This window comes from Bufo bufo, chromosome 3, assembly GCF_905171765.1.
Source record: "Bufo bufo chromosome 3, aBufBuf1.1, whole genome shotgun sequence".
Lineage (NCBI taxonomy): Eukaryota > Metazoa > Chordata > Amphibia > Anura > Bufonidae > Bufo > Bufo bufo.
Window position 1 is genome coordinate 450,245,442 of NC_053391.1, and position 27,037 is coordinate 450,272,478.

Consider the following 27,037-nt stretch of genomic DNA (forward strand, 5'->3'; position numbering starts at 1 on the left):
CTGCTTTCATCTGTGAAGAGCAGAGGGCGCCAGTGGCGAATTTGCCAATCTTGGTGTTCTCTGGCAAATGCCAAATGTCCTGCACGGTGTTGGGCTGTAAGCACAACCCCCACCTGTGGACGTCGGGCCCTCATATCACCCTCATGGAGTCTGTTTCTGACCGCTTGAGCAGACACATGCACATTTGTGGCCTGCTGGAGGTCATTTTGCAGGGCTCTGGCAGTGCTCCTCCTGTTCCTCCTTGCACAAAGGCGGAGGTAGCGGTCCTGCTGCTGGGTTGTTGCCCTCCTACGGCCTCCTCCACGTCTCCTGATGTACTGGCCTGTCTCCTGGTAGTGCCTCCATGCTCTGGACACTACGCTGACAGACACAGCCAACCTTCTTGCCACAGCTCGCATTGATGTGCCATCCTGGATAAGCTGCACTACCTGAGCCACTTGTGTGGGTTGTAGACTCCGTCTCATGCTACTACTAGAGTGAAAGCACCACCAGCATTCAAAAGTGACCAAAACATCAGCCAGGAAGCATAGGAACTGAGAAGTGGTCTGTAGTCACCACCTGCAGAACCACTCCTTTATTGGGGGTGTCTTGCTAATTGCCTATAATTTCTACCTGTTGTCTATCCCATTTGCACAACAGCATGTGAAATTGATTGTCACTCAGTGTTGCTTCCTAAGTGGACAGTTTGATTTCACAGAAGTGTGATTGACTTGGAGTTACATTGTGTTGTTTAAGTGTTCCCTTTATTTTTTTGAGCAGTGTATCTCTATATATGACAGCTGCCCCAGCACACCCAGCTCTGCTACATCTATATATCTCTAAGTATTGCTATACAGTAGATAGATATATAGAGATATAGCAGAGCTGAGTGTGCTGGGGCAGCTGTCATGTGTATAGATGTAGCAGTGCTGGGTGTGTTTGGGCAGCTGTCATGTGTATAGATGTAGCAGAGCTGGGTGTGCTGGGGCAGCTATCATATATAGAGATATAGCAGAGCTGAGTGTGCTGGGACAGCTGTCATAGTGCCACCCCTCCCCCCCCCCAAAAGTGCCAGTATCAAGTGCCTCTCTCCCCCCCCCCCCCCCCCCCCAAAAAAAGTGCTATATCTCTACTATATCTCTATATATGACAGCTGCCCCAACAAACTCAGATATGCTACATCTATACACATGACAGCTACCCAAACACACCCAGCTCTGCTATATCTCTATATATGATAGCTGCCCCAACACACCCAGCTCTGCTACATCTAATACACATGACAGCTGCCCAAACACACCCAGCTCTGCTACATCTATACACATGACAGCTGCCCCAGCACACTCAGCTCTGCTACGTCTATATATCTCTAAGTATTGCTATACAGTAGATAGATATATAGAGATATAGCAGGGCTGAGTGTGCTGGGGCAGCTGTCATGTGTATAGATGTAGCAGAGCTGGGTGTGTTTGGCCAGCTGTCATGTGTATAGATGTAGCAGGCTGGGTTTGCTGGGACAGCTGTCATAGTGCCACCCCCCCCCCCAAAAGTGCCAGTATCAAGTGCCTCTCTCCTCCCCCCCCAAAAAAGTGCTATATCTCTATATATGACAGCTGCCCCAGCAAACTCAGATATGCTACATCTATACACATGACAGCTGCCCAAACACACCCAGCTCTGCTATATCTCTATATATGATAGCTGCCCCAGCACACCCAGCTCTGCTACATCTAATACACATGACAGCTGCCCAAACACACCCAGCTCTGCTACATCTATACACATGACAGCTGCCCCAGCACACTCAGCTCTGCTACGTCTATATATCTCTAAGTATTGCTATACAGTAGATAGATATATAGAGATATAGCAGGGCTGAGTGTGCTGGGGCAGCTGTCATGTGTATAGATGTAGCAGAGCTGGGTGTGTTTGGCCAGCTGTCATGTGTATAGATGTAGCAGAGCTGGGTTTGCTGGGGCAGCTGTCATATATAGAGATATAGTAGAGCTGAGTGTGCTGGTGCAGCTGTCATGTGTATTAGATGTAGCAGAGCTGGGTGTGCTGGGGCAGCTATCATATATAGAGATATAGCAGAGCTGAGTGTGCTGGGACAGCTGTCATATAGAGATATAGCAGTGCTGGGTGTGCTGGTGCAGCTGTCATGTGTATTAGATGTATCAGAGCTGGGTGTGCTGAGGCAGCTATCATATATAGAGATATAGCAGAGCTGAGTGTGCTGGGACAGCTGTCATATAGAGATATAGCAGTGCTGGGTGTGTTGGGGCAGCTGTCATGTGTATAGATGTACACTTAGCTAGCTATAACAGTAGAAGTCTCATATTTTTTCAGGCAGATCTTATGGCTGTGTGGGTAAATGCTTTGCCTCTGACACAGAAGGTCGTGGGTTCGAATCCCAGCAGAAACTTTTCTGAAATACAGTCTAAATTAGAATACACAAGCACTGACCCCATATATGGTCATACAGGGCGGGACACAGGAGGAAGGCCTGTCTCCTCCAGTCTCTTGGGCGGAAAGGTCGGCGGCTTCTATTGAGCAAATTTGTAAGGCGGCCACGTGGTCTTCACCTTCTACCTTTTTCCGTCACTACCGTTTGGATCTGCACTCTTCCTCTGATCCTTCTTTCGGTAGAAAGGTTTTACAAGCGGTGGTCCCTCCCTAGGAAGGGTTCTTTTTCTCTGTAATTCTCTCTATGGTGCTGTCGTGGGGGAGGGTAAAAATGATGATTACACTTACCGGTAATCGGATTTTCCAGACCCTACGACAGCACCCTTCCTAATTCCCTCCCTTGGTGATGGTTTCTGTATTTCACTTGGAGTAGCAAAGAAAAAAAAAGAAAAAATCTGTATTGATTATATGGTTTATATGCTGGTTCGGTTCAGAATGACTAATGGTGTAGGAGTCCCTCTCTTGCTCTGTAATCCACTAAATAGGTAGAGAGGCTCCACCCTTTTATTTCTGTAGGTTTCCTGTCCCTGGGGGTGGATCCCTCTCTCTATGGTGCTGTCGTGGTGTCTGGAAAATTCGATTACCGGTAAGTGTAATCATCATTTTTCTTTTTGTGCTAATACATGTCACAAAAGGCTTTACAACAGATAACTGCACCACTGAGCGGCAAATATATTTTTTCTTTTTCCGCTAATACATGTCACAAAAGTCTTTACAAAAAATAACTGCACCGCTGAGCAGCAAATATATTTTTTCTTTTTCTGCTAATACACGTCACAAAAGACTTTAGAACAGATAACTGCACAGCTGAGCGGCAAATATATTTTTTCTTTTTGCGCTAATACATGTCACAAAAGGCTTTAGAACAGATAACTGCACCACTGAGTAGCAAATATATTTTTCCGCTAATACAAGTCACAAAAGGCTTTACAACAAATAACTGCACCACTGAGCGGCAAATATATTTTTTCTTTTTCCGCTAATTGATGCCACAAAAGGCTTTGCAACAGATAACTACACCGCTGAATGGCAAAAATATTTTACTTTTGCCACTAATACACGACAAAAAGGGCTGCAATTTTAGCACTTCACCACACAACGGCTAATAAGCCCTTTTTTTCCCATTAATACAAGCCAAAAAATGCTTTAGAACATATAACTGCACCGCACAAGGGCAAATAAGACGTAGAAATATTTCCTTGTAATAAACCCTGTTAATGCCTACATCAAACAGCACTTGCACCCTAATAAGAACGGTTTGCTGGAATTACAGAGCTGTATAATGGGAATTTGGATCCCCAGTCAGTGCTGCAAGGTGTAATAGGATTGTTCCTATCACCCAAGCTGTAACCTCCCCTACTGAACCCTGTTCAACATAAAAGCTGTGGAATGATTCCTCCCTATCCTTTCCCTACACCTGGAATAATCTTTCCCTGCACTTGTAAATCGTTTTTTTTAGCACAAAAGTTTTTTCTAACACTCTCCCTAGCGTCTGCAGATGTCTCTACCTGCATTAAGTACACTGGTAAATGGCAGAATCCAAGATGGCTGAGCCTATTCATAGGGCTGTGACATCACAGGGCTGGCTGGCTGCTGATTGGCTGCATGCACGGCATTATAGGTGATCCTGCCTCCCCAGAGTTCCTTTCTCCATGTCCTCACACGTGCAGCAGCCATTTTAGGAAAAAATTTCATTCGTTACCATGAAGCGCGAGGAAATTTGGCTTCGGTGCAAATTGAATTTTTCCTGAAATTCGGCTTGAACTCCACTTCGTCAGCTTCGATTTGCTCATCTCTAGTCGTACCCATTGAAAAGAGCAGTGTTTAATATGATGGAAAAATGATTCCAGCCAACAAAGGAAGCAATATAGACAATCACAATACATTATCAAGTTTCTCTACATGATAAATGCCATTTGCTGAAGTGAGACAACCACTTTAATGCCAGAGTACCTAAGCCCTGAAGACAACCTCTGCTAAAGATCCCCTCTTGAAGCTAACAAAAAGTAAAAACATAGGGGAATATATATTAAGACTATCATTCCACTTTCCTGGCATATATTATAATCAATGTGTGAAGCCAGCTATGCCTGCCCCCACACCGCCCACTCTTTGCCCACTTCTTGGAAAAGTGGCGCAAAACATTCAAAATGTTGCAAAATTTTGAGTGAGCAAGGCGTTAGTCAAACGTTGCCACTTTTTTAGGCCAGTTTTCTGGCGTAAAAAAAGGGGTTAATAAATGTTCCCTATAAGGTCATCTATTCAATTGCACTGGGAATAGAAATGGTGATGTTGTGTACCAACTTTCCATGTAGTTGGCATGCTGAACATCCTCGATTTTGATTTCTACCAGCAAAAGATTGTTATTGTATATATTCTACATATATATATTATTGATATAGAGAGATCTTTAATTTATTTGCAGCTATTTTAGCAAAAGGGAACAAGAAATGCAGTAATACTGGTAGTCATTTTGTCTCCAAGCTCAATCACTAACAAGATGGCACACTTGAAACCTGTACTTCTGGATGTCATTTTTGCAAAAATAGTTGCCACAACAAAACAGAAAAATGCAAATACAGTTGCAAGAAAAAGTATGTGAACCCTTTGGAATTATATGGATTTCTGCACAAATTGGTCATAAAATGAGATCTGATCTTCATCTAAGTCACAACAAAAGACAATCACAGTCTGCTTAAACTAATAACACACAAAAAATTAAATGATACCATGTTTTTATTGAACACAGCATGTAAACATTTACAGTGCAGGTGGAAAAAGTATATGAACCCCTAGACTAATGACATCTCCAAGAGCTAATTGGAGTGAGGTATCAGCCAACTGGAGTCTAATCAATGAGATGAGATTGGAGGTGTTGGTTACAGCTGCCCTGCCCTATAAAAAACACACACCAGTTCTGAGTTTGCTTTTCACAAAAAGCATTGCCTGATGTGAATGATGCCTCGCACAAAAGAGCTCTCAGAAGACCTACGATTAAGAATTGTTGACTTGCATAAAGCTGGAAAGGGTTATAAAAGTATCTCCAAAAGCCTTGCTGTGTATCAGTCCATGGTAAGACAAATTGTCTATAAATGGAGAAAGTTCAGCACTGCTGCTACTCTCCATAGGAGTGGGCATACTTTAAAGATGACTGCAAGAGCACAGCGCAGACTGCTCAATGAGGTGAAGAAGAATCCTAGAGTGTCAGCTAAAGACTCACAAAAGTCTCTGGCATATGCTAACATCCCTGTTAGCGAATCTACGATACGTAAAACACTAAACAAGAATGGATTTCATGGGAGGATACCACAGAGGAAGCCACTGCTGTCCAAAAAAAACATTGTTGCACGTTTACAATTTGCACAAGAGCACCTGGATGTTCCACAGCAGTACTCGCAAAATATTCTGTGGACAGATGAAACCAAAGTTGAGCTGTTTGGAAGAAACACACAACACTATGTGTGGAGAAAAAGAGGCACAGCAAACCAACATCAAAACCTCATCCCAACTGTGAAGTATGGTGGTGGGGGCATCATGGTTTGGGGCTGCTTTGCTGCGTCTGGGCCTGGACGGATTGCTATCATCAAAGGAAAAATTAATTCCCATGTTTATCAAGACATTTTGCAGGAGAACTTAAGGCCATCTGTCCACCAGCTGAAGCTCAACAAAAGATGTGTTTACAACAGGACAACAACCCAAAGCATAGAAGTAAATAAACAACAGAATGGCTTAAACAGAAGAAAATACGACTTCTGGAGTGGCCCAGTCAGAGTCCTGACCTCAACCCGATTGAGATGCTGTGGCATGACCTCAAGAAAGCGACATCACACCAGACAGCCTAAGAATATTGCTGAACTGAAACAGTTCTGTAAATAGGAATGGTCAAGAATTACTCCTGACCATTGTGCAAGTCTGATCTGCAACTACAGGAAATGTTTGGTTGCTGCCAAAGGAGGCTCAACCAGTTATTAAATCCAAGGGTTCACATACTTTTTCCACCTGCACTGTGAATATTCACATGGTGTGTACAATAAAAACATGGTAACATTTAATTATTTGTGTGTTATTAGTTTAAACAGACTGTAATTGTCTATTGTTGTGACTTAGATGAAGATCAGATCACATTTTATGACCAATTTGTGTAGAAATCCATATAATTCCAAAGGGTTCACATACTTTTTCTTGCAACTGTATGTGTGTAAGGCTATTTTCATACATCGTTTTTTAGTGTGTTTTTGGTGGTGTTTTTAGTAGCATTTTCACTTCACTTCTTCACGTGACCAGATGTTACCAGAATTAAAAAATTCACTACGAAGTGTTTCTTTTGCATGACAGTTGTTTGTGACGTGTCTGCATGTTTTTAGAGACAACACGCAGCATGCTCTAATTGTATTCCCATAGGAATCAATATTCAATTAAAAAAAATTCTACAAAAAAACTCATGCCATTTTTCAATGCAAGCAAAAAATTATGCGTTAAATAAGTGAAAAGATTTTTGAAATTTTTATGCAAAGTTTTTCAGAGCATCTATACAAATCAACGTTTGCCCGGCTGTGAGGATAACCATAGACCCGTCTCACACACATAGGAAATGTATCCACAGTTGTCTTGTGAAAAAAATAAGGAAGAAATAGTTCTATATGTTGAGAAAATATTCTAATTATAATGTAAAATGCACCTTTCATATGACTTAATTGCTCGCTGTAGCTTTTCCTTGTAGTCTGAGAGGTTCACAGCTTGGGGATTAATTAATGTGATAAGCTTTCTGTTTCCACTTACGTGAGCCAGCGGGAGGACCTGAAAAAAATCAGAGGAGGATATTATCATATGCAATTATAGTAGAAAGTGTTAGATCTAGATATTGCACTCCATTCAGGGTCCAATCACTCGGTAAGGTCAAGTCAACTGTGATGTGATCACATCATGGGAACAAATTCTTATATAGCACGGAGACCCTCAATCCACAAGAGTGTATTCACACAGTGCAATGATCTCCTGTTTTAACAATCATATTACAAAAAAAAATTCAATATGACAGCAACATGTGAATAAACCCTTATATCTTGAGAGCGACATTAAAAAAAAAAAAAAAAAACACAACAGCACCTACTAACAGACTAAAATAAAGTAAAACCACAACCATACAGGTGGCATTGCCTCAAATATAGAAAATGCCAAAGATCTACAGGGCACATATTCCACAGGCTTTTATGTTAAAATACACATCAAAAGTGACGCTCGTCTTGTCAGTCTACTGTATAGAAAAGCATAAAATCACTTAAACCCTGGCAATCCTTAACCCATATTACTGCACCTTCCTAGCAATGCAAAAAAAATACTGCTATGCAGCACAAACATTCCCTTCCAAACATGTAAAAAACAGCATTTAAATACCATGCAGCAGTACAAAACAAATAGCATGTACCACTGTGCTCCATTACCTCTCCAGTAGCACCAAACAAATACCACAGTGCCTTACAAAGCATAAACTGGTAAAGCGTTTGATAAGTGTACCTCATAAGGTCATCTCCTGCACTGGGAACAGAGATGGTGATGTTGTGTACCAACACCCCCCTGCAGGACCAAACAAAGTTCAGTACACAAAAACATCATCCTACTGCCTTAGACCACCACACTACTAACGTCAGATCACCCCCACCCGAGCACACCTTCTCCCGGCACTAGTAAAGGGCAGCTTGGTGATGAAATTGACCAGCATTACTGTATGCCTGCTTATAACTGTGTTGTGCCTATGTCTAGCACTAGCTGAGGTCTGGGTCTCACTACATTGTAAGAACAGCTGCGTTAAAAAGGTTTTCAAAGATTTTTTAACTAATGACCTATCCTCAGTATCTGATTGGTAAGGGTCGCCCACCTATCAGCTGTTTGAGAAGGCACCAGCGCTTGCAGCTTAGCCTAGACCACATGGCATCATGTTCATTGGTCACATGGCCAGCTCAGCCCTAGTAAAGTAAAAAAAAAAATTAGAAACTGTATGAATTGCTGGTGTATAAACCCATTTCCAACTGATTGTCAGGAATAATGTAAAAGCTCATTTTCATCAGTGTAAAATGAGCATTGATGAAATTTGTGGCACCCATAGCTCTTAACGCTAGTTAATGGATGGAGCTCCAGATCAGGGGTCCTCTTCTAAAAGCTCAGGTTGCATTAAAAGGAATATCTATAAAAGGGTGATTAGGTAGAGAAAATGAATTTACTTACATACCTGAGACAAAATATTACAAACATTTATGTATACACATGAGTCTCTGTGGACCTTTTTCCACTTAGTGGAGCCATCAGGATGCCATTTAATTGTCTCTGTTAATTAAGTCTAGAGGTATAAAGTAGTTATCTTACTGAGCCATCCTGCACTAATTAACACAAAGGAGGCTCAAGTGAGAATGTGTATAATTACACACTATTGAGAATATAATATTATACACACACAATCACTATTTCTAATAATTTACACTCCATCGTCTGGAAATAAGTCAGCCATATTCAAAATTTTCATATGATGGTCACAAATCCTTGACTGTGTATGGTGCAGTTGGCTGTTTCATGAAAAAAGCTTTCGTTGAAAGAATGTTCCAAGAGAAAGATTGTTAGTCCTTTGTCTGGTGCCACTGAAAGTATATGGACAGTCTTAATGACTGCAACAGACAACATGGACTATAATGTGTAAAGGCTGGGTTGGCATACGAATTGTTTGCCAGATGATCATTCATTCAATGGTTGTTCAGACATTAGCCTTCTTGTATCTAATGTGTATGACCACCTGTACTCAACAAACATTTCATAAAATGGCCATGAACGCATTGCATGTTGACCATCGCCCTACTCTCCCATCTTCTCCCATCATCCGAAGTGTCTGCTGGAGGTTGTTTCTGCAGGATGTGGCAATTATCAGGTATTTAAGCCATCGAAAAAACACCCAAAAAAATGACTTAGGTGAATTAGTTTGTCTGTTAATTTATTTTAAAGTCCAATTCTTGAAACTGTTTTCTAATGTATATATATGCCTTGTGTTGCTACTTTTCTTATATCCGAGCAATTGAAACCTTCCTGCACAGTAGAATGGTATAGATCAGGGATGTCAAACCAGTGTCCCTCCAGCTGTTGCAAAACTTCCATTATGCCCCGACAGCATACATCATTCAGGGCATGCTGGGAGTTGCAGTTTTGAAACAGATGGAAGACCATGAGTTTGACATTCCTGGTATCATAGATCAGCCCTGTCTAATGTATGTAAGGGCTGACTGAATAGGTCTAAATACAGTGCTCTCTCAAGATACAATGGCCTCAGGATACAATATTTTCATCAGATCCAGCCAATGAAGGCTACTTCTCTGGTAAAATAGCTGCATTAGTTGCAGCTATTTTATTATTGCAGCTATTAGATTATTTTCACAGGACACATCTGTTTTTATTATTTGCAATTTTACATATAACTTTCCATCATGTTAATACTTACTATCAATTATGTTTTTCCCTTTATTTGTATAATCATGTATTTTATATTCACATTTTTGTACTAATTATCTTTAATAATCAATTATCATGTGGGCATGTACAGTGCCTTGCAAAAGTATTCACCCCCCTTGACTTTTTTTGTTCAATGTTTTGTTAATCTGAATTTTATGTGATGGATCAGAACACAATAGTCTAAGTTGGTGAAGTGAAATGAGAAAAATATATAAATAAAACTTGTTTAGAAATAGAAAACAGAAAATTGGCATGTGCGTATGTATTCACCCCCTTTGTTAGGAAGCTTATAAAAAGCTCTGATGCAACCAATTACCTTCAGAAGTCACATAATTAGTAAAATGATGTCTACCTGTGTGCAATCTAAGTGTCACGTGATCTGTCATTACATATAGACACCTTTATTGAAAGGCCTCAGAGGCTGCAACACCTAAGCAAGAGGCATCACTAACCAAACACTGCCATGAAGACCAAGGAACTCTCCAAACAAGTAAGGGACAATGTTGTTGAGAAGTACAAGTCAGGGTTAGGTTATAAAAAAATATCCAAATCTTTGCTGATCCCCGGGAGTACCATCAAATCTATCATAACCAAATGGAAAGAACATGGCACAACAGCAAACCTGCCAAGAGACGGCCGCCCACCAAAACTCACAAACCAGGCAAGGAGGGCATTAATCCGAGAGGCAGCACAGAGACCTAAGGTAAACCTGGGGGAGCTGCAGAGTTCCACAGCAGAGACTGGAGTATCTGTCCATAGGACGACAATAAGCCGTACGCTCCATAGAGTTGGGCTTTATGGCAGAGTGGCCAGAAGAAAGCCATTACTTTGCTAAAAACCAAAAAGGCACGTTGTGAGTTTGTGAAAAGGCATGTGGGAGACTCTCAAAATATATGGAGGTAGGTGCTCTGGTCTGAGGAGACTAAAATAGAATTTTTCGGCAATTAAAGAAAACGCTATGTCTGGCGCAAACCCAACACATCACATCACCCTAAGAACACCATCCCCACAGTGAAACATGGTGGTGGCAGCATCATGCTGTGGGGATGGGACTGGGAAACTGGTCAGAGTTGAGGGAAAGATGGATGGTGCTAAATACAGGGATATTCTTGAGCAAAACCTGTACCACTGTGCGTGATGTGAGGCTAGGACGGAGGTTCACCTTCCAGCAGGACAATGACCCCAAACACACTGCTAAAGCAACACTTGAGTGGTTTAAGGGGAAACATGTAAATGTGTTGGAATGGCCTAGTCAAAGCCCAGATCGCAATCCAATAGAAAATCTGTGGTCAGACTTAATGATTGCTGTTCATAAGCGCAAACCATCCAACTTGAAGGAGCTGGAGCAGTTTTGCAAAGAGGAATTGGCAAAAATCCCAGTGGTAAGATGTGGCAAGCTCATAGAGACTTATCCAAAGCGACTTGGAGCTGTGATTGCCGCAAAAGGTGGCTCTACAAAGTATTGACTTTTTCTGTTATTTTGTACTATTTGTTGTTTGCTTCACAATAAATAAATACAAAGTTGTGGGCATGTTCCGTAAATTAAATTATGCAAATCCTCAAACAATCCATGTTAATTCCAGGTTGTGAGGCACCAAAATACGAAAAAAGTAAAGGGGTGAATACTTTTGCAAGGCACTGTATATATAGTTGTATTGAGCACCACTATATTGTTATCACTGCTTGATAAAGGTCCCATTGAGAGGATTGAAACGTTGCTGTTATTTGGTGAATAAACGTACACTATTTGTGGAAGTGCCGTGGAATTTACTTTTTAGCGATTAGAAGGTTGGTGGATCGCCCCTGTAGCCGTTGGCACTCCTGCACATTGACTTATTGCTGTGCTGCCCGTTTGTTTTTTTTCTTCATTTTTTATTTATGCATTAGTTGCTAGTTAGCAGCTATTCCTGACTGTTATATGCAAGGACATGTTTTACTGTCTTAGTTATCTGCCTATTTTTCTTAAATCTTCATTTTCTCTTATCTTGGATGACATTTTGGGGCTTTGGAACCAATTATTCAAGTTACAATGGTTTCAACATACAATGGTCATCCAGGAACCAATAAATATTGTAACTTGAGGGACCACTGTATACTTACCAGCATTTAAATCATGAAAAACTACCCTGGGAAAGCCCCAAAATGCTCTCATTAAGGTTGGCTCTGCCTACTTTTTGGGCAACCTACATTTACTTCCCCTCATGATGTATCTCCCCCTTCACCATGAAACACCTGGTAATCTACATATTCTTGCCCTCACCAAAGAACACCAGATAACTTGCCTATTCTACTCATCACCACTGGACATCAAGTATCATACCTATCCTCTCCCTCACCAATGGACAACAAGTGACCTACATATTTTCCCCTTCACCACTGGTTATTAGGTGACAAACCTACTCTCCCCATCACCACGGAACAAAATGTAGCCTACCTATTCTCCTTGTTACCACTGGACAACAGGTAACCTACCTATTCTCCTCCTCACCACTAGACAAGTAATCTACCTATTCTTCACTTAACTAATGGACACTAGGTAATGTGCCAATTCTCCATGTCACCTATCTACAGGGTGGGCCATTTATATGGATACACCTTAATAAAATGGGAATGGTTGGTGATATTAACTTCCTGTTTGTGGCACATTAGTATATGTGAGGGGGGAAACTTTTCAAGATGGGTGGTGACCATGGCGGCCATTTTGAAGTCGGCCATTTTGAATCCAACTTTTGTTTTTTCAATAGGAAGAGGGTCATGTGACACATCAAACTTATTGGGAATTTCACACGAAAAACAATGGTGTGCTTGGTTTTAACGTAACTTTTTTCTTTCATGAGTTATTTACAAGTTTCTCTTTGTTTACAGCCATTGACATGTCGCCGAGGTTAACACGTGAGGAGCGGATAGAAATTGTGTTGCTGTCTGGTGAACGCAGTAACCGGGTCATTGCAGCAGATTTCAATGCAAGACACCCTACGAGACCACCCATCTCCCATGCTACAGTTAGCAAACTGCTTGCTAAGTTTCGTGAAACTGGTTCAGTGTTGGATTTGTCAAAATGTGGACGCATGAAATCTGTCTCTAATGAAGAAACATCAGTGGCTGTCCTAGCTTCATTCAGCAAGAGCCCACAGCGTAGCACTCGCCGCATGTCACTGGAGAGTGGCATTAGTCGAGCGGATATTAGCTACTCACAAATGGCACCCTTACAAGCTCCAGCTACTGCAGCATCTCAACGAGGATGACCCAGATCGGCGCACTGAATTTGCAGAATGGGCAAAACAAAAATTGGAACAGGACCCTCAGTTTACGCAGAAGATTTTGTTCAGTGATGAGGCAAACTTTTATGTGAATGGTGAAGTTAACAAACAAAACCACCACTATTGGTCTGACACTAACCCACATTCGATAGATCCCTCCAAGACTGTTGGAACAAAAAAATGTATGGTATGGTGTGGTATATGGGGTACAAAGATAGTGGGGCCATTCTTCATCAATGGAAACCTCAAGGCCACTGGATATGCGAAATTGCTACATGATGATGTGTTTCCCTCTTTATGCACTGAAGCTGGCACGTTCCCTGAGTTTTTCCAGCAAGATGGTGCACCACCACATTATGGGTGTCAGGTCCGAGCATTCCTAGATGAACAGTTTCCTGGAAAGTGGATTGGTGGTCGTGGGCCAGTTGAATGGCCCCCAAGATCTCCCGATCTGACCCCCTTAGACTTTTATCTTTGGGGTCATCTGAAGGCAATTGTCTATGCTGTCAAGATACGAGATGTGCAGCACCTGAAACTACGGATACTGGAAGCCTATGCTAGCATTTCTCCTGCGGTGTTGCTATCAGTGTGTGAAGAGTGGGAGAAGAGGGTTGCATTGACAATCCAACACAATGGGCAGCACATTGAACACATTTTATAAGTGGTCAGAAACTTGTAAATAACTCATGAAAGAATAAAGTTACGTTAAAACCAAGCACACCATTGTTTTTCGTGTGAAATTCCCAATAAGTTTGATGTGTCACATGACCCTCTTCCTATTGAAAAAACAAAAGTTGGATTCAAAATGTCCGACTTCAAAATGGCCGCCATGGTCACCACCCATCTTGAAAAGTTTCCCCCCTCACATATACTAATGTGCCACAAACAGGAAATTAATATCACCAACCATTCCCATTTTATTAAGGTGTATCTATATAAATGGCCTGTATTCTCCCCCTCACTGGACAACAGGCAACCTTTTTGCTAGGTGAAGATTAGATGACATATTACAATTCTTTAAAATCTTTTTGTGGTTAGCAATATTTAAAGGAGCTATGCCAAAAATGTTAAACATTTTTGCTTGCTTATCTGGATGACTTTCTTTCCTTTTTATGGACAGGCTGCAGCTCACATGGGACAATCAAGCATTTGCATCTTCCAGGTAATTCATTCTTGTTAAACCTTTCCTCCCCTGCATGGAAAATAGTCCCTCATATATAGACCTAAAGGCACATGCCTTGACATAAATTAGGCACATCCTCCAGGTGTCAATGTGCCTACACTGAAATCTACTCCAGCTCATAGCTAGAGTAGATTTCAATCGTCATTTACACCTGTAAACTGGAACAAGTGGGGTTTCTACACTTCCACCCCATTGCTCCTCCTTTTTGGAAAATGGCAAGGGCAGTGTAGAAAACGAGATTTTTGTGAACTCACCTGTAAAATCTCTTTCTCGCTTTATTCATTAGGGGACACAGGACCGTGGTTTAGCTTGCTGCTGCCACTAGGAGGCGACACTAGGCTAAAAGCTGTTAGCTCCTCCCCTGCAGGCTATACCCCCTCCAGCCTGGAGAGAGCATATCAGTTTGTGCTTCAGCAGTAGGAGAAACAGAATTAAACCAAAACCACAAGGAAAGCACCCTGCCGTAAGACCGAACCAAACCCGGTCCCACTGGCAAAACTTGGACCCACTTGCCGCATAACAAAAAATGGGTGGGTGCTGTGTCCCCCAATGAAAAGCGAGAAAGAGATTTTACAGGTGAGTTCACAAAAATCTTGTTTTCTCGCTCATATCATTGGGGGACACAGGACTGTGGGACATCCTAAAGCAGTCCCCGAGGCGGGAAAACAACAACCTTCAAAAACTAACTCCCTCATGGAAGTCGCTACACTGCGGCCTGTAAGACTCTGCGGCCCAGAGCAGCATCCGCCGAGGCTAAAGAATGCACTCTCTAAAATTTTGTTAAGGTGTGCAAGGACGACCAAGTCGCCGCTTTACACAATTGAGATGCAGAAGCATGGTGGAGGTGCGCCCAAGAAGCCCCAACTGCTCTGGTAGAGTGAGCCGTGATTCCGGGAGGAGGTGCCTTGCCCTTAGAGCGATAGGCCTCGGCAATGGCCGACCTAATCTACCAAGCAATAGTCACCTTGGAAGCCGCCAAACCTTTACCAGGCCCTTCCGAGACTACGAAGAGAGTGTCAGTGCGCCTAAAGGAGGCCACCACTGACAGGTAGATTTTCAAGGCCCATACCACATCCAGATGATGGAGAGAAACCTACCGTGGATGAGAAGGCTTAGGACAAAATGAGGGCAGAACAATGTCCTCGTTAACGTGAAATGCAGAAACAACCTTTGGTAGAAAAGACGGCACTGGGCGAAGCACTACCTAATCTTGATGGAACACCAAGAAGGGCTCCCTGCAGGAAAGAGCCGCCAGTTCTGACACTCGTCGAATAGACGTAATAGCCACCAAAAACGCCACTTTCCAGGAAAGTAACCGGAGGGAGACCTCTCTCAGAGGTTCGAATGGCGTGGCCTGGAGCAAAACCAGAACTAGGTTCAGGTCCCAAGAGTGCAACAGCGGTCGATAGGGAGGCGCGGTGTGAGCCACCCCCTGTATGAAGGTTTTGACCGGACCTAAGACTGTCAGCGTACGCTGGAAAAAAATGGACAGGTCTGAAACCTACCCCTTCAGAGAGCTAAGAGCCAGCCCTAGTTCTAATCAGGACAGAAGAAATGCCAGTACAGTAGGCAGGGAGAACCTCCTCTGAGGAAGACCGTGCTCCTCGCAGAAGTGTAGGAAAGACTTCCAAGTTTGATAGTAAATCTTGGAAGATGAGGGCTTCCTAGCCCTAATCATAGTCCGAATGACCACATCAGAAAAAAACCTCTGTTTCAACAAGAAGGTTTCAACAGCCACGCCGTTAAACGTATTGTATCTAAATTCTGATGGAAGACTGGGCCCTGGGAGAGCACGTCGGCCCTGAGTGGAAGAGGCCACGGTGCATCCCCCAGAAGAAGAATGAGCTCGTCGTACCAAGCTCGTCGAGGCCAGTCTGGGGCGATCAGGATCGTCTGGATGCCCTCCATCCTGATTCTGCGCAGGATCCAAGGTAGGAGTGGTAAGGGTGGGAACACGTAAAGGAACGAGAAGCCGTCCCACGAGAGCGTCCACGTCGTATGCCACCGGGTCTATTGCGCAAGACAAGAAGCACGGGAGCTTGTGATTGAGCCTGGACCCCATCAAGTCCACTTCCGGACGACCCCACCGGAGACAGAGAGCCTCGAACACCTCCTGATGGAGAGAAAACTCCACCGGGTCCACCGTCGTCCGGCTGAGAAAGTCTGCCGTCTAATTGTCCACTCCTGGAATGTAGACTGCCGAAATCACCGGAACATGGGCTTCCGCCTACTGTAGTATCTTCGCAGACTCCTGCATCACCGCACGGCTGCGAGTCCCTCCTTGGTGGTTGATATAGGCCACCGCTGTGGCATCGTCCGACTGTACTATTACCGGACGACCCTGCAAGAGGGGAGTCCAATGGCGAAGGGAGAGGTAGATGGCCCGGAGTTCCAGGATGTTGATAGGCAGTTTGGTCTCCGATGGAGACCAATCGCCCTGGACCGTCCGGGTGGCGAAGACCCCGCCCCAGCCGTGGAGGCTGGCGTCAGTTGTAATGACAGTCCATGTCACTGGGAGAAAGGATCCACCAACTGAGCGCCCTTGTTGAGATAGACGAATCCTGAGATCCATAGAGTCCAGGGATTTGTCCCAGGATGACAAAATGGCCCGCTGAAAATACCTGGTGTGGAATTGGGGGAAAGGGATTGCCTCGAAGGAGGCCACCATCAGGCCCAGAATTTGCATACAATTGTGGATAGACGCATCGCGGCGCTGGAGTAACAGACTCACCGACCTCCAAATGTCCAGTCTCTTGTCCAGTGGCAGGCGTACCATGGCTGCCCCTGAATCTAATGTCATGCCCAGGAACCTGACCTGAGTGGTGGGAGACAGGAAGGACTTCCGCAGATTGACTATCCACCCGAAGTGGGACAGATTGCTCATAGTGATCTGAAGACTCTCCTTGCATTGAGACGCCGTAGGAGCCTTGATCAAGATGTCGTCTAGATACGGGAGAAGAGTAATGCCTCTGGATTGCAGGAGGCCCAGAAGGGGGGCAAATACCTTTGTGAATACTCGCGGAGCAGTCGCCAGACCGAACGGTAGGGCGAAAAATTGGTAATGGGCCGAATGAATGGCAAACCGAAGAAAACGTTGGTGAACGGTTGTGACGGGAACGTGGAGGTAGGCATCCTGGATGTTTATGGATGCCATAAATTTGCCTTTTACCAATGAAGCAACCACGGAACGGAGGGACTCCATCCTGAATCTCTGAACACAGAGAAATCGGTTCAATAACTTGAGGTCCAGTACTGGGCGCATATCGCCCTCCTTTTTGGGGAGCACGAACAGGTTGGAATAAAAACCCGTAAACCTTTCCTCTAAGGGAACCGGTGTTATCACCCCCCGTGAGAGAAGGGATTGAACTGCGTGAAAGAATGCCGTGGCTCGAACAGGATCCCTGAGAGGCTGAGAGGAAAAAACGGTTGGGGGGGATAGACTTGAACTCTATCTTGTAGCCCGAGGAAACGACCTTGAGTGTCCATGCGTCCGAAATATAGGTTCGCCAAATCTCCTGAAAAAGGAGGAGACCCCCCCCCCCCCCCACCCATGAGGGTGGGGACGCACCTTCATGCTGAAGGCTGTTTTTCTGGGGTGGAACGAGGTTACTGAGCCCGCGGACGCCAGGCCTGCTGGGGCTTAAAGGATGGTCCCTTACATCGGTCTTGAGTGGACGGTCCTGACATTGAGGTGGGAGCTGGACGGGTGCCCGAGAACCGGCGAAAGGACTGGTAACTGGAGGAGGAAGCTCTAGAATGAAAGGGATGTTTTGGCTTAGGTTGGGGCAGATGGGTTCTTTTCCCACCTGTTGCTTCTGAAACAATCTCGTCCAGCCGGGCCCCAAAGAGTCGCGACCCAGCAAAGGGAAGTCTCAAAAGCGAGCGCTTAGAGGATAGGTCTGCCTTCCAGACCTTAACTCTCGGCGGATAGCTATCGCGAGAGCCGAGGAACGGGCGACCATCGTCCCAACGTCCAGAGCCGCTTCGCAGAGATACTTCCCTGCCTGAGAAATTTGGAGTGCTAAAGACTGAAGGTCCGCGGGGGGAAGGTCGGACGCTAGGTCTTGGTTCAAACGGAGAGCCCACTCCGAGACCGCCTTGGCTACCCATGCAGAGGTGAAGATCGGATGTAATGCCGAACCACTAGCCGCAAAGATAGACTTAGAGAGTGGTTCTATGCGACGGTCTACTGGGTCCTGGAGAGAAGAGCCATCCACCACTGGAATGATCATGTTTTTAGCCAGGCGAGCGACCGGTGGATCCACTTTCGGTGGAGAGGTCCATTTTTCCACGTAATCGCCTGGAAAGGGATAGAGCAGGTCCAATCGCTTCAGAACAATGAAGTGTAGACCTGGTTGGTCCCAAGCTTTTGCGACAACCACAGAAAAGTCGTCGTGTAAAGGGAAAGAATTAGGTGCCTGCCTTGAACGCAGAAATGACACCCCCTGGTGGCTAGTGGAGGGAAGATCCTCCTGAACCTGGAAGGTGTCACATATAGCTGATATGAGGCTATCTACCATGGACGCTATCTGAGAAGAATGCTCCGGGTCCATTTCTGCATCTGAATCCCCAATCTCACCCTCTGACAGTGCGTCACCTAAGAGGGAGGACGCCTGTGATTGGGAGCCAGAAGGAGGGGGGGATGCAGAGACATCAGAGGAGGCACAGTGGCCTGCTCTGGGACGCTTACTAAGAAGTCTGCCTCTGGTTTGTAAGCACTGTGACGGTGTGGATTGCACCGGTGGCGATTTCTCAACCAAACGACCCAGCAAGGAAATGGTGGAATGGGAGATTTTAGAGAGGTCTTCCACTGCCCGGGACAGGGACCTTGCCCAGTCGGGTTCCCCATAGCCAGGATGGTCCTGCGCTTCTGTGGGCTACTGAAGAATAGGGGGATGGCTCTATGCAGGCGCATGACATGCAGAGCATAGAGATAGTGACTGGCCACAAGGGAATTTCACTGAGCATGAAGTGCAGGCATAGTAAGTGGTCCTGCAGGGTGCCTGAGGGGGAGCATTGGCTGGGTCAGACATTGTGGCACTGTCTCTATGCTGGAGGGGGTAACGATCTCTTACCAGAAAATATGGCGGTCCCCAGTCCTGTGTCTTGCCCTGTAGCACTGTGGGAAGGAGGAAGAAGCCGTTCTGAGGCGCCCCCTCCAACTCTGAGAATGAAGGCGGAGCAACCGATTTGAGGAAGCCACGCCCCCTGATCCGGTCTCTCGTCGGGCGGCACATGCGGCCGCCATTAATCGCGGCGAAATAAAAAGAATATGGCCGAATCAATTCATCCCCCCATACAATGGCCGCAACGGCAAGAACGGGGCAGCATGCGGCGATATGCGCCCTACTGAAAAGGGTGCCGCTGTTGCGATCTGCACCCGCACTGAATGTTATGTCGGGGGAAAGGGGGGATGAGGGAGGAGACTCTCCCCCATCGCAGATGCGGCAGCCATAAATCGCAGCCATGTAAGGGTGCCGCCGGTGGTGGAATTAACCCCTGTTAACTTAAGTGCTCAGCAGGGAGAGATGCTGAGCCAGTCGCTACCCCCTATAGGTGGGAAGGGAGACAGGGAGAGGTAATACTCACCTGGATTCATCTGTGGTCTTCGCCCTTTCAAATCTGTACCAGCAGGGCCACCACACGACCGCTGGCACCAGGCAGCAGAGGTCCGGGCAGAGAAGGGCTGGAGATTAGGTGGCCCTCTTGCTGGCGGGAAGCAGGGGAGCGAGGCTGCCCTGGTTCGCTTTGTCTTCTTGGGGGAGGCAGGGCGGTGGAATCAGGGAGACAGAAACGCCATGCGAATCTGTGCCCCATTCAGTAAACCTATAAGGAAAAATAGAAAAAAATAAATCAAAAAGCGCCAACCTGCAAAGCAGGGAGGTCTGCCTCCTACAACACTAAGCTAAAAACTGATATGCTCTCTCCAGACTGAAGGGGGTATAGCCTGCAGGGGAGGAGCTAACAGCTTTCAGCCTAGTGTCGCCTCCTAGTGGCAGAAGCAAGCTATACCCATGGTCCTGTGTCCCCCAATGATATGAGCGAGAAACCCCACTTCCCCTAAATTTTAAATTATGTTTTAAAAGTCTAAAACCGGAGGCTTGCAACTTTTCTAACCCCAGTTTCTGGCATAAGGATTTATAGTAAATGACCACCATGGGATGTAATGTCCCCAAAATTTACTTCTCCACTGATATAGCAATATATTTCTATGATGTTAGAAGTCGGAATGAAAGGTGTCTGACCACTTGACGTGCTTTTCTATGAGATCGCTATGCTGGCAGTGGTGGAGCAGGGAAGCTAGTGAGCATGTTAGGCTAGATTGAGAAGATGGACCACAAGGATAAACAGCAGTGGGAGCTAGCAAAGATGAAAATGTCATGTACATAAAATGTACATATTTTTATTGCAGTAAGTCTTTATTTAAAATGCCCTATTCATCACATAGTAATACTTTTCATGGGATAACCCTTTAAATAAGAAGAAATAAAGGTCTGTGTTTGCTATGTAAATCAGTATCATTTATGATAGTATGATGTCACTAGCAACCAAACACTGTGTTATGGAAATATATCACAGCAGGGCAAATGCTACATTAAAGCAAATAATGGTTTAGAAAAAAAAAGCATTGAAAGCGGTTTACAGTGAATCAATGAATGTCATGAACAAAAATGAAATAAGAAATAACCTGTGCTAGTAAACGACATGTCCAGTGCAGTTTCGCAGGTGAGTATTCTAATGAGGGGTATAATGAATTAATCTCCTGAAACGGATCAAGAAATGTCCTCCTGCTATGGCGCTCCTGGGCGCACACACTGGCCTGATGTTAATGAGGGGCTGCCATAGCAACTTATTATGGCTAACGGGAGATGAAATGAGAAGGCAGGGAGATTGGAACTGGCTGGGTTCCTTCGTCGCCAAGAAAATAACCCTGTCACAAATTGGGAATGAGCAGCTGTTTTAGAATATGAAGCAATTCATATTATTTATGTAGATCACTGAAAATATGACATGCTTAATTGTAAATTGACATTAGTCTGCATCAATATTTTATTAATTCATCACCCATTGACTTCAATGATAAATATAACATAAAAGATATCATGTCAAATGCTGCAAAAACCTAATCTTGACCATTTTGGCCTGACCTGACTAATCTACTGTACATATTGTAGATATGCAGCACGCCCTTGAGGAGCCAGAGCAGAGGATGGAAGTGGTAGTGGCCCTCTGGGGTCGGTCCCTGCCCGATAATGTTCATGTCTATGTGGGTGCTAGGCAGGACATATGATGGAAATGCAATGGCATGAAATGCAATGGCATGAAGGAGAGGAACACATAGAGACTGCTCCTTACCACCTCATTCTCTACAGCTAGACCAATTCTGGAACGGGGGGCACATTAGCACTACAAAGAACACATAAGAATTCCTGATGAAAAATGGCAGTCTATCCAAAAAACGTTTGGATGTTTGGCATACACAGCCACCCGTAGCTCAAAGAGTGACGTCACTTGCTGAGAAACAGATACCGATCCAATATACTCTGGATTTAATCACTGCATTTAAAGAGAAAGGAACGTGCCATGGATCAAGAAACAGAAGCAAGGTAAATACTTTCTTGGATATAATGTTTGAGAATCTTAAGTGGTGATACCAGAGGTGGAGTAGTTGCGGTGTATGCGCGGTATCCATTAAGTTATTTATATAAGTGAGTGACCTGCAGCAGTTGGCGGTACCGCTGCGATACCACAGCAAAGCATAGGAATCGTATAGTGGTGGGGAACGAGCGCCAGTGTATTATAAGAAGAAATCAAACTTTGCAGATACCCCAAGGTTTGGGGTACTGCAGATAGTGCAGTACCCCAGAGGGCTACTGCACAATTGTTAATTTGCTACTAATGGGTTAATGTCCTTTGTTAATGCAGTTTTTTATGTGATGTTTATAATCTAAGAGCTGAATTGGGAATACCGTTTAGCTTGCCCTGCTAAGTGGCAGGAGGCAGACTTTTCTACTCTGGGTCAGGAGCTTGGAGAGCTGTGTTCAAGCTGTCTAAGAGAGAGGAAGTATCTGCATGCGCCTGTGCAGAAGTGAGACCTGCTGTAAGGAACCCTCATTCTTGCATCCCAACTGCTACTGCTATCTTCTGGAAGAGAAAGAAGAACATATATAGATTGTTAAGGGACAATATAAAGGACCTGTGCAAAGGACAGATAGTAAGCGCAATCAGATTTATACAGCAACAGGCCATGCTGCTGGTGAAAATGATATATCACCTCTACTATTTTTACTACAGATTAGCTACTTGCTGGAGGATCTACACGCTGATGTGGGAACTGCAGTACATAGTGAGGCATTGTGCACTCAGTTGGTTGACTTGGAAAGTAGTTTAGATCTGATAGAGAGACTCAGAGTCAGCAATCTTACTGACGGTTATCCCATGTTCAGCTTTGAAAGTATTGTGTATGTACTCTGGAGAGTCTGAACTGAATGCCACTAGTGTCGCTGTCTATGTACTGCCTAAACGACCTCAGTAAACGGACAGTTTGTTGTTTAACCAGATAGGCCTCATTATGTCCTTTTTCTTCAATGCTCCACCACTGCACAGTCAATCCACTGCTGCATGGCCCCAGGGAACATCAGAGGGAGGACAGCCACCATGAATAGGGATGAGCGAATCGACTTCGGATGAAACATCTGAAGTCGATTCGCATAAAACTTTGTTTCAATACTGTACGGAGCGAGCGCTCCGTACAGTATTAGAAAGTATTGGCTCAGATGAGCCGAAGTGGGACCTTGTAACTGAACCCGAGTTCGGGAAATAGTTTTTTACAGTATAAATAAATTTCTGAAGTTATTATGCAAAGTCTCACGAGACTTCGTGAAATAATAACTTCGGCTCATCAGAGCCAATACATTCTAAAACTGTTAGTCTAATAATGTTTCATCCGAAGTCGATTCGCTCATCCCTAACCATGAACCATGTACCACAACTGAAACCTACTCTAGCTTGCAACTGAAATAGATTTCTGCTGTAGGTTTCACCAGTTTTCTGGTGTACAGTCGTGGCCAAAAGTTTTGAGAATTACACAAATATTCGTTTTCACAAAGTTTGCTGCTAAACTGCTTTTAGATGTTTGTTTCCGTTGTTTCTGTGATGTAGTGAAATATAAATTACACGCACTTCATACATTTCAAAGGCTTTTATCGACAATTACATGACATTTATGCAAAGAGTCATTATTTGCAGTGTTGGCCCTTCTTTTTCAGGACCTCTGCAATTCGACTGGGCATGCTCTCAATCAACTTCTGGGCCAATTCCTGACTGATAGCAACCCATTCTTTCATAATCACTTCTTGGAGTTTGTCAGAATTAGTAGGTTTTTGTTTGTCCACCCGCGTCTTGAGGATTGACCACAAGATCTCAATGGGATTAAGATCTGGGGCGTTTCCAGGCCATGGACCCAAAATGTCAACGTTTTGGTCCCCGAGCCACTTAGTTATCACTTTTGCCTTATGGCATGGTGCTCCATTGTGCTGGAAAATGCATTGTTCTTCACCAAACTGTTGTTGGATTGTTGGAAGAAGTTGCTGTTGGAGGGTGTTTTGGTACCATTCTTTATTCATGGCTGTGTTTTTGGGCAAAATTGTGAGTGAGCCCACTCCCTTGGATGAGAAGCAACCCCACACATGAATGGTCTCAGGATGCTTTACTGTTGGCATGACACAGGACTGATTGTAGCACTCACCTTTTCTTCTCCAGACAAGCCTTTTTCCAGATGCCCCAAACAATCGGAAAGAGGCTTCATCGGAGAATATGACTTTGCCCCAGTCCTCAGCAGTCCATTCACCATACTTTCTGCAGAAGATCAATCTGTCCCTGATGTTTTTTTTTGGAGAGAAGTGGCTTCTTTGCTGCCCTTCTTGACACCAGGCCATCTTCCAAAAGTCTTCGCCTCACTGTGCGTGCAGATGCGCTCACACCTGCCTGCTGCCATTCCTGAGCAAGCTCTGCACTGATGGCACTCCGATCCCGCAGCTGAATCCTCTTTAGGAGACGATCCTGGCGCTTCCTGGACTTTCTTGGATGCCCTGAAGCCTTCTTAACAAGAATTGAACCTCTTTCCTTAAAGTTCTTGATGATCCTATAAATTTTGATTGAGGTGCAATCTTAGTAGCCACAATATCCTTGCCTGTGAAGCCATTTTTATGCAACGCAATGATGGCTGCACGCGTTTCTTTGCACCGTGATGGTTAACAATTGAAGAACAATGATTTCAAGCATTACCCTCCTTTTAACATGTCAAGTCTGCCATTTTAACCCAATCAGCCTGACATAATGATCTCCAGCCTTGTGCTAGTCAACATTCTCACCTGAGTTAAAAAGACGATTACTGAAATGATCTCAGCAGGTCCTTTAATGACAGCAATGAAATGCAGTGGAAAGTTTTTTTTGGGATTAAGTTAAGTTAATTTTCATGGCAAAGAAGGACTATGCAATTCATCTGATCACTCTTCATAACATTCTGGAGTTTATGCAAATTGTTATTATAAAAACTTAAGCAGCAACTTTTCCAATTTCAAATATTTATCTAATTCTCAAAACTTTTGGCCACGACTGTACATGTGTAGAACCCCAGAGCTGGGGGTACTACAATTGTATATAGTTATGTTATACATTGTTATGTATATTGTATATTTTTGGCCATATTTTTCAGTAAAGAATGGTTGGTAAAGGTTGTCTAGGAACAGGGTTAACCATCCTGTTCCCTCTGGTAGGAGTGGGCAGGTCCTGTTTCCTGCCAGGAGAGGGAGTTCCTGTGAAGACAGACCATGGAAGGGAAGCACACTACAGAGCTCCTGCTTGTTATGACCAGTGGGTGGGACCCACTGGTCAAACCAGGGATAGTATGGATTCTCTGTGTCAACCAACGGATGGCAGGCACTATCCCCTAAGGTGTTATTCAGCACTCTAGGAAGCAGGACAGAACACAGCAAGAGAAAACTGAACCACTACCTACAGGATCAGCTAATATGGTTGACAGATAACGCTCCAATAGCTCAATCTTCGGTTAGAACCGCAGTTAGTGTGAACTGAGTCCAATAGCAGACATGGTGGTGAGAAGCGGTATTGCAGAGAAGACTGGAGTAAAGGCAACAAATGATGATGATGATGATGATGATTTGCAGAGACAGAATCTGAAGCATGGTCATAGACAAGCTAGAAGTCAGAAGCCAGTATCAGATAGTAGCGTGGTACAGTGGATCAGACAGGTCCAGTAGTCAATGCAGGCGGCAGGCAAACAGAATGGTCAAATAGGCTGGGTCAAACACAGTAGATCAGAACAGAACACCTAAGACATCCATCACCCTGACTACTACTAGGCCAGTACAATACAAGTGCTAAACTGCAGCCATCCAACCTGCCTCCATAAATTGCCAGGAAATTGTACTTAAAATCAGCTGCTATTGATTGTACCTGAAGTTCTGCGACGCACTTAATAAATAAAATAGACTTTTATACAATTAGCTCTGGCCTCATTCTTCAATACTACATTTCCGCTACACCAATCCAAAAGGAGCAACGGCCTGAGGAAGTACACTGTGACACAACACTTCAAGATGGCCACTACCACTCCCATCTTCTGCACCGACTCCTCTGGGGCTCACTGCATGAAATTGGTGTCATGAACAGGATTGTGGAAGTGATTCAGTGAAAGCTACAGTCAGATTGTGTTAACCAGACTCCATGTGGTTGTTGCACATTCACCACTGCTTGCTACAGAGGCCCAGAAATGCTCCATTCACCATGCACCAGCACAGAAGGGGTTAATCGTCCATCTTGGATCCGCGCCATGAGCACCGCCCCTCCAGAGCGGGAAATCAGAGAAAACGCCCAGAGAAGCAACTACCCTTACAGTAGTGGGCCAGGGCTACCCAGGCCTGATCCCTCGGCTAGATCCATAGTGCAGATGACCCTGGGGATTGCAGCATCTACTCCTGGTGCCTTCAGAGCAACTGTAAACATACAGAGACCGGTCAGTCCCCATACGGGGATTCAAGCACAGCTAACCATGTAGCTGGACCAGGGAACAAGGATCATGTTCTCCTCTGACAGGCTGCTGCCTCCAGTCATCGCCCTAGGTGCTGGGCAAAGCATGATAGTTAGCCTATAATCTCCATCTCCACAGGATTTGGGCATTCCTTATCCCTTCCGTGAAAAAACCTGGAGTATCCAAACCGGGAATTGAGCAGGACCGATCTGGGAGGGTAAGATCATGGACCCTCCACAGTTGACCGCAGATACTGACCCTGCAGTTCCATATTCCACCACAGGAGGTCATCAGAGGACCATTCATGGAGTTCCTTCTGGAGGTACAGCCATCCAGGATACCCCCTGTGGAACCAGAAAGTGACAAGCCAGCAGCCGTGGGTTCTGACCTGGCCTGAAGCTTAGTCTGACAAGCCTAAGGATCCAGGAGCCCTAAGAGCTTCAGGAGGGTGAGATACCTTGGACTACCCTCTGTGTTGTGTTTGTTTTAGGGCCCTATTTTACCACCCTTTGGTCTCATGCCATAAGGGACTCACCTTTTATCTTTCCAAGTTGAGGCCGTTGCACCAAACTACTTCCCTTTCTCAGGCCCATGCTCTTTCTTGCCTGA

At 44.7% G+C, this 27,037-nt stretch overlaps 1 protein-coding gene across 1 annotated transcript in view; it reads right to left on the minus strand.

The window, feature by feature from the left end:
• The window catches only part of VWA3B (von Willebrand factor A domain containing 3B), a 185,442-nt gene that overhangs the window by 93,083 nt on the left and 65,322 nt on the right, over positions 1–27,037 (minus strand). The window contains exon 20 of the mRNA XM_040425122.1: positions 7,124–7,242. Coding sequence (XP_040281056.1) covers positions 7,124–7,242 — 119 coding nt within the window. The remainder of the gene's footprint in view (positions 1–7,123; positions 7,243–27,037) is intronic.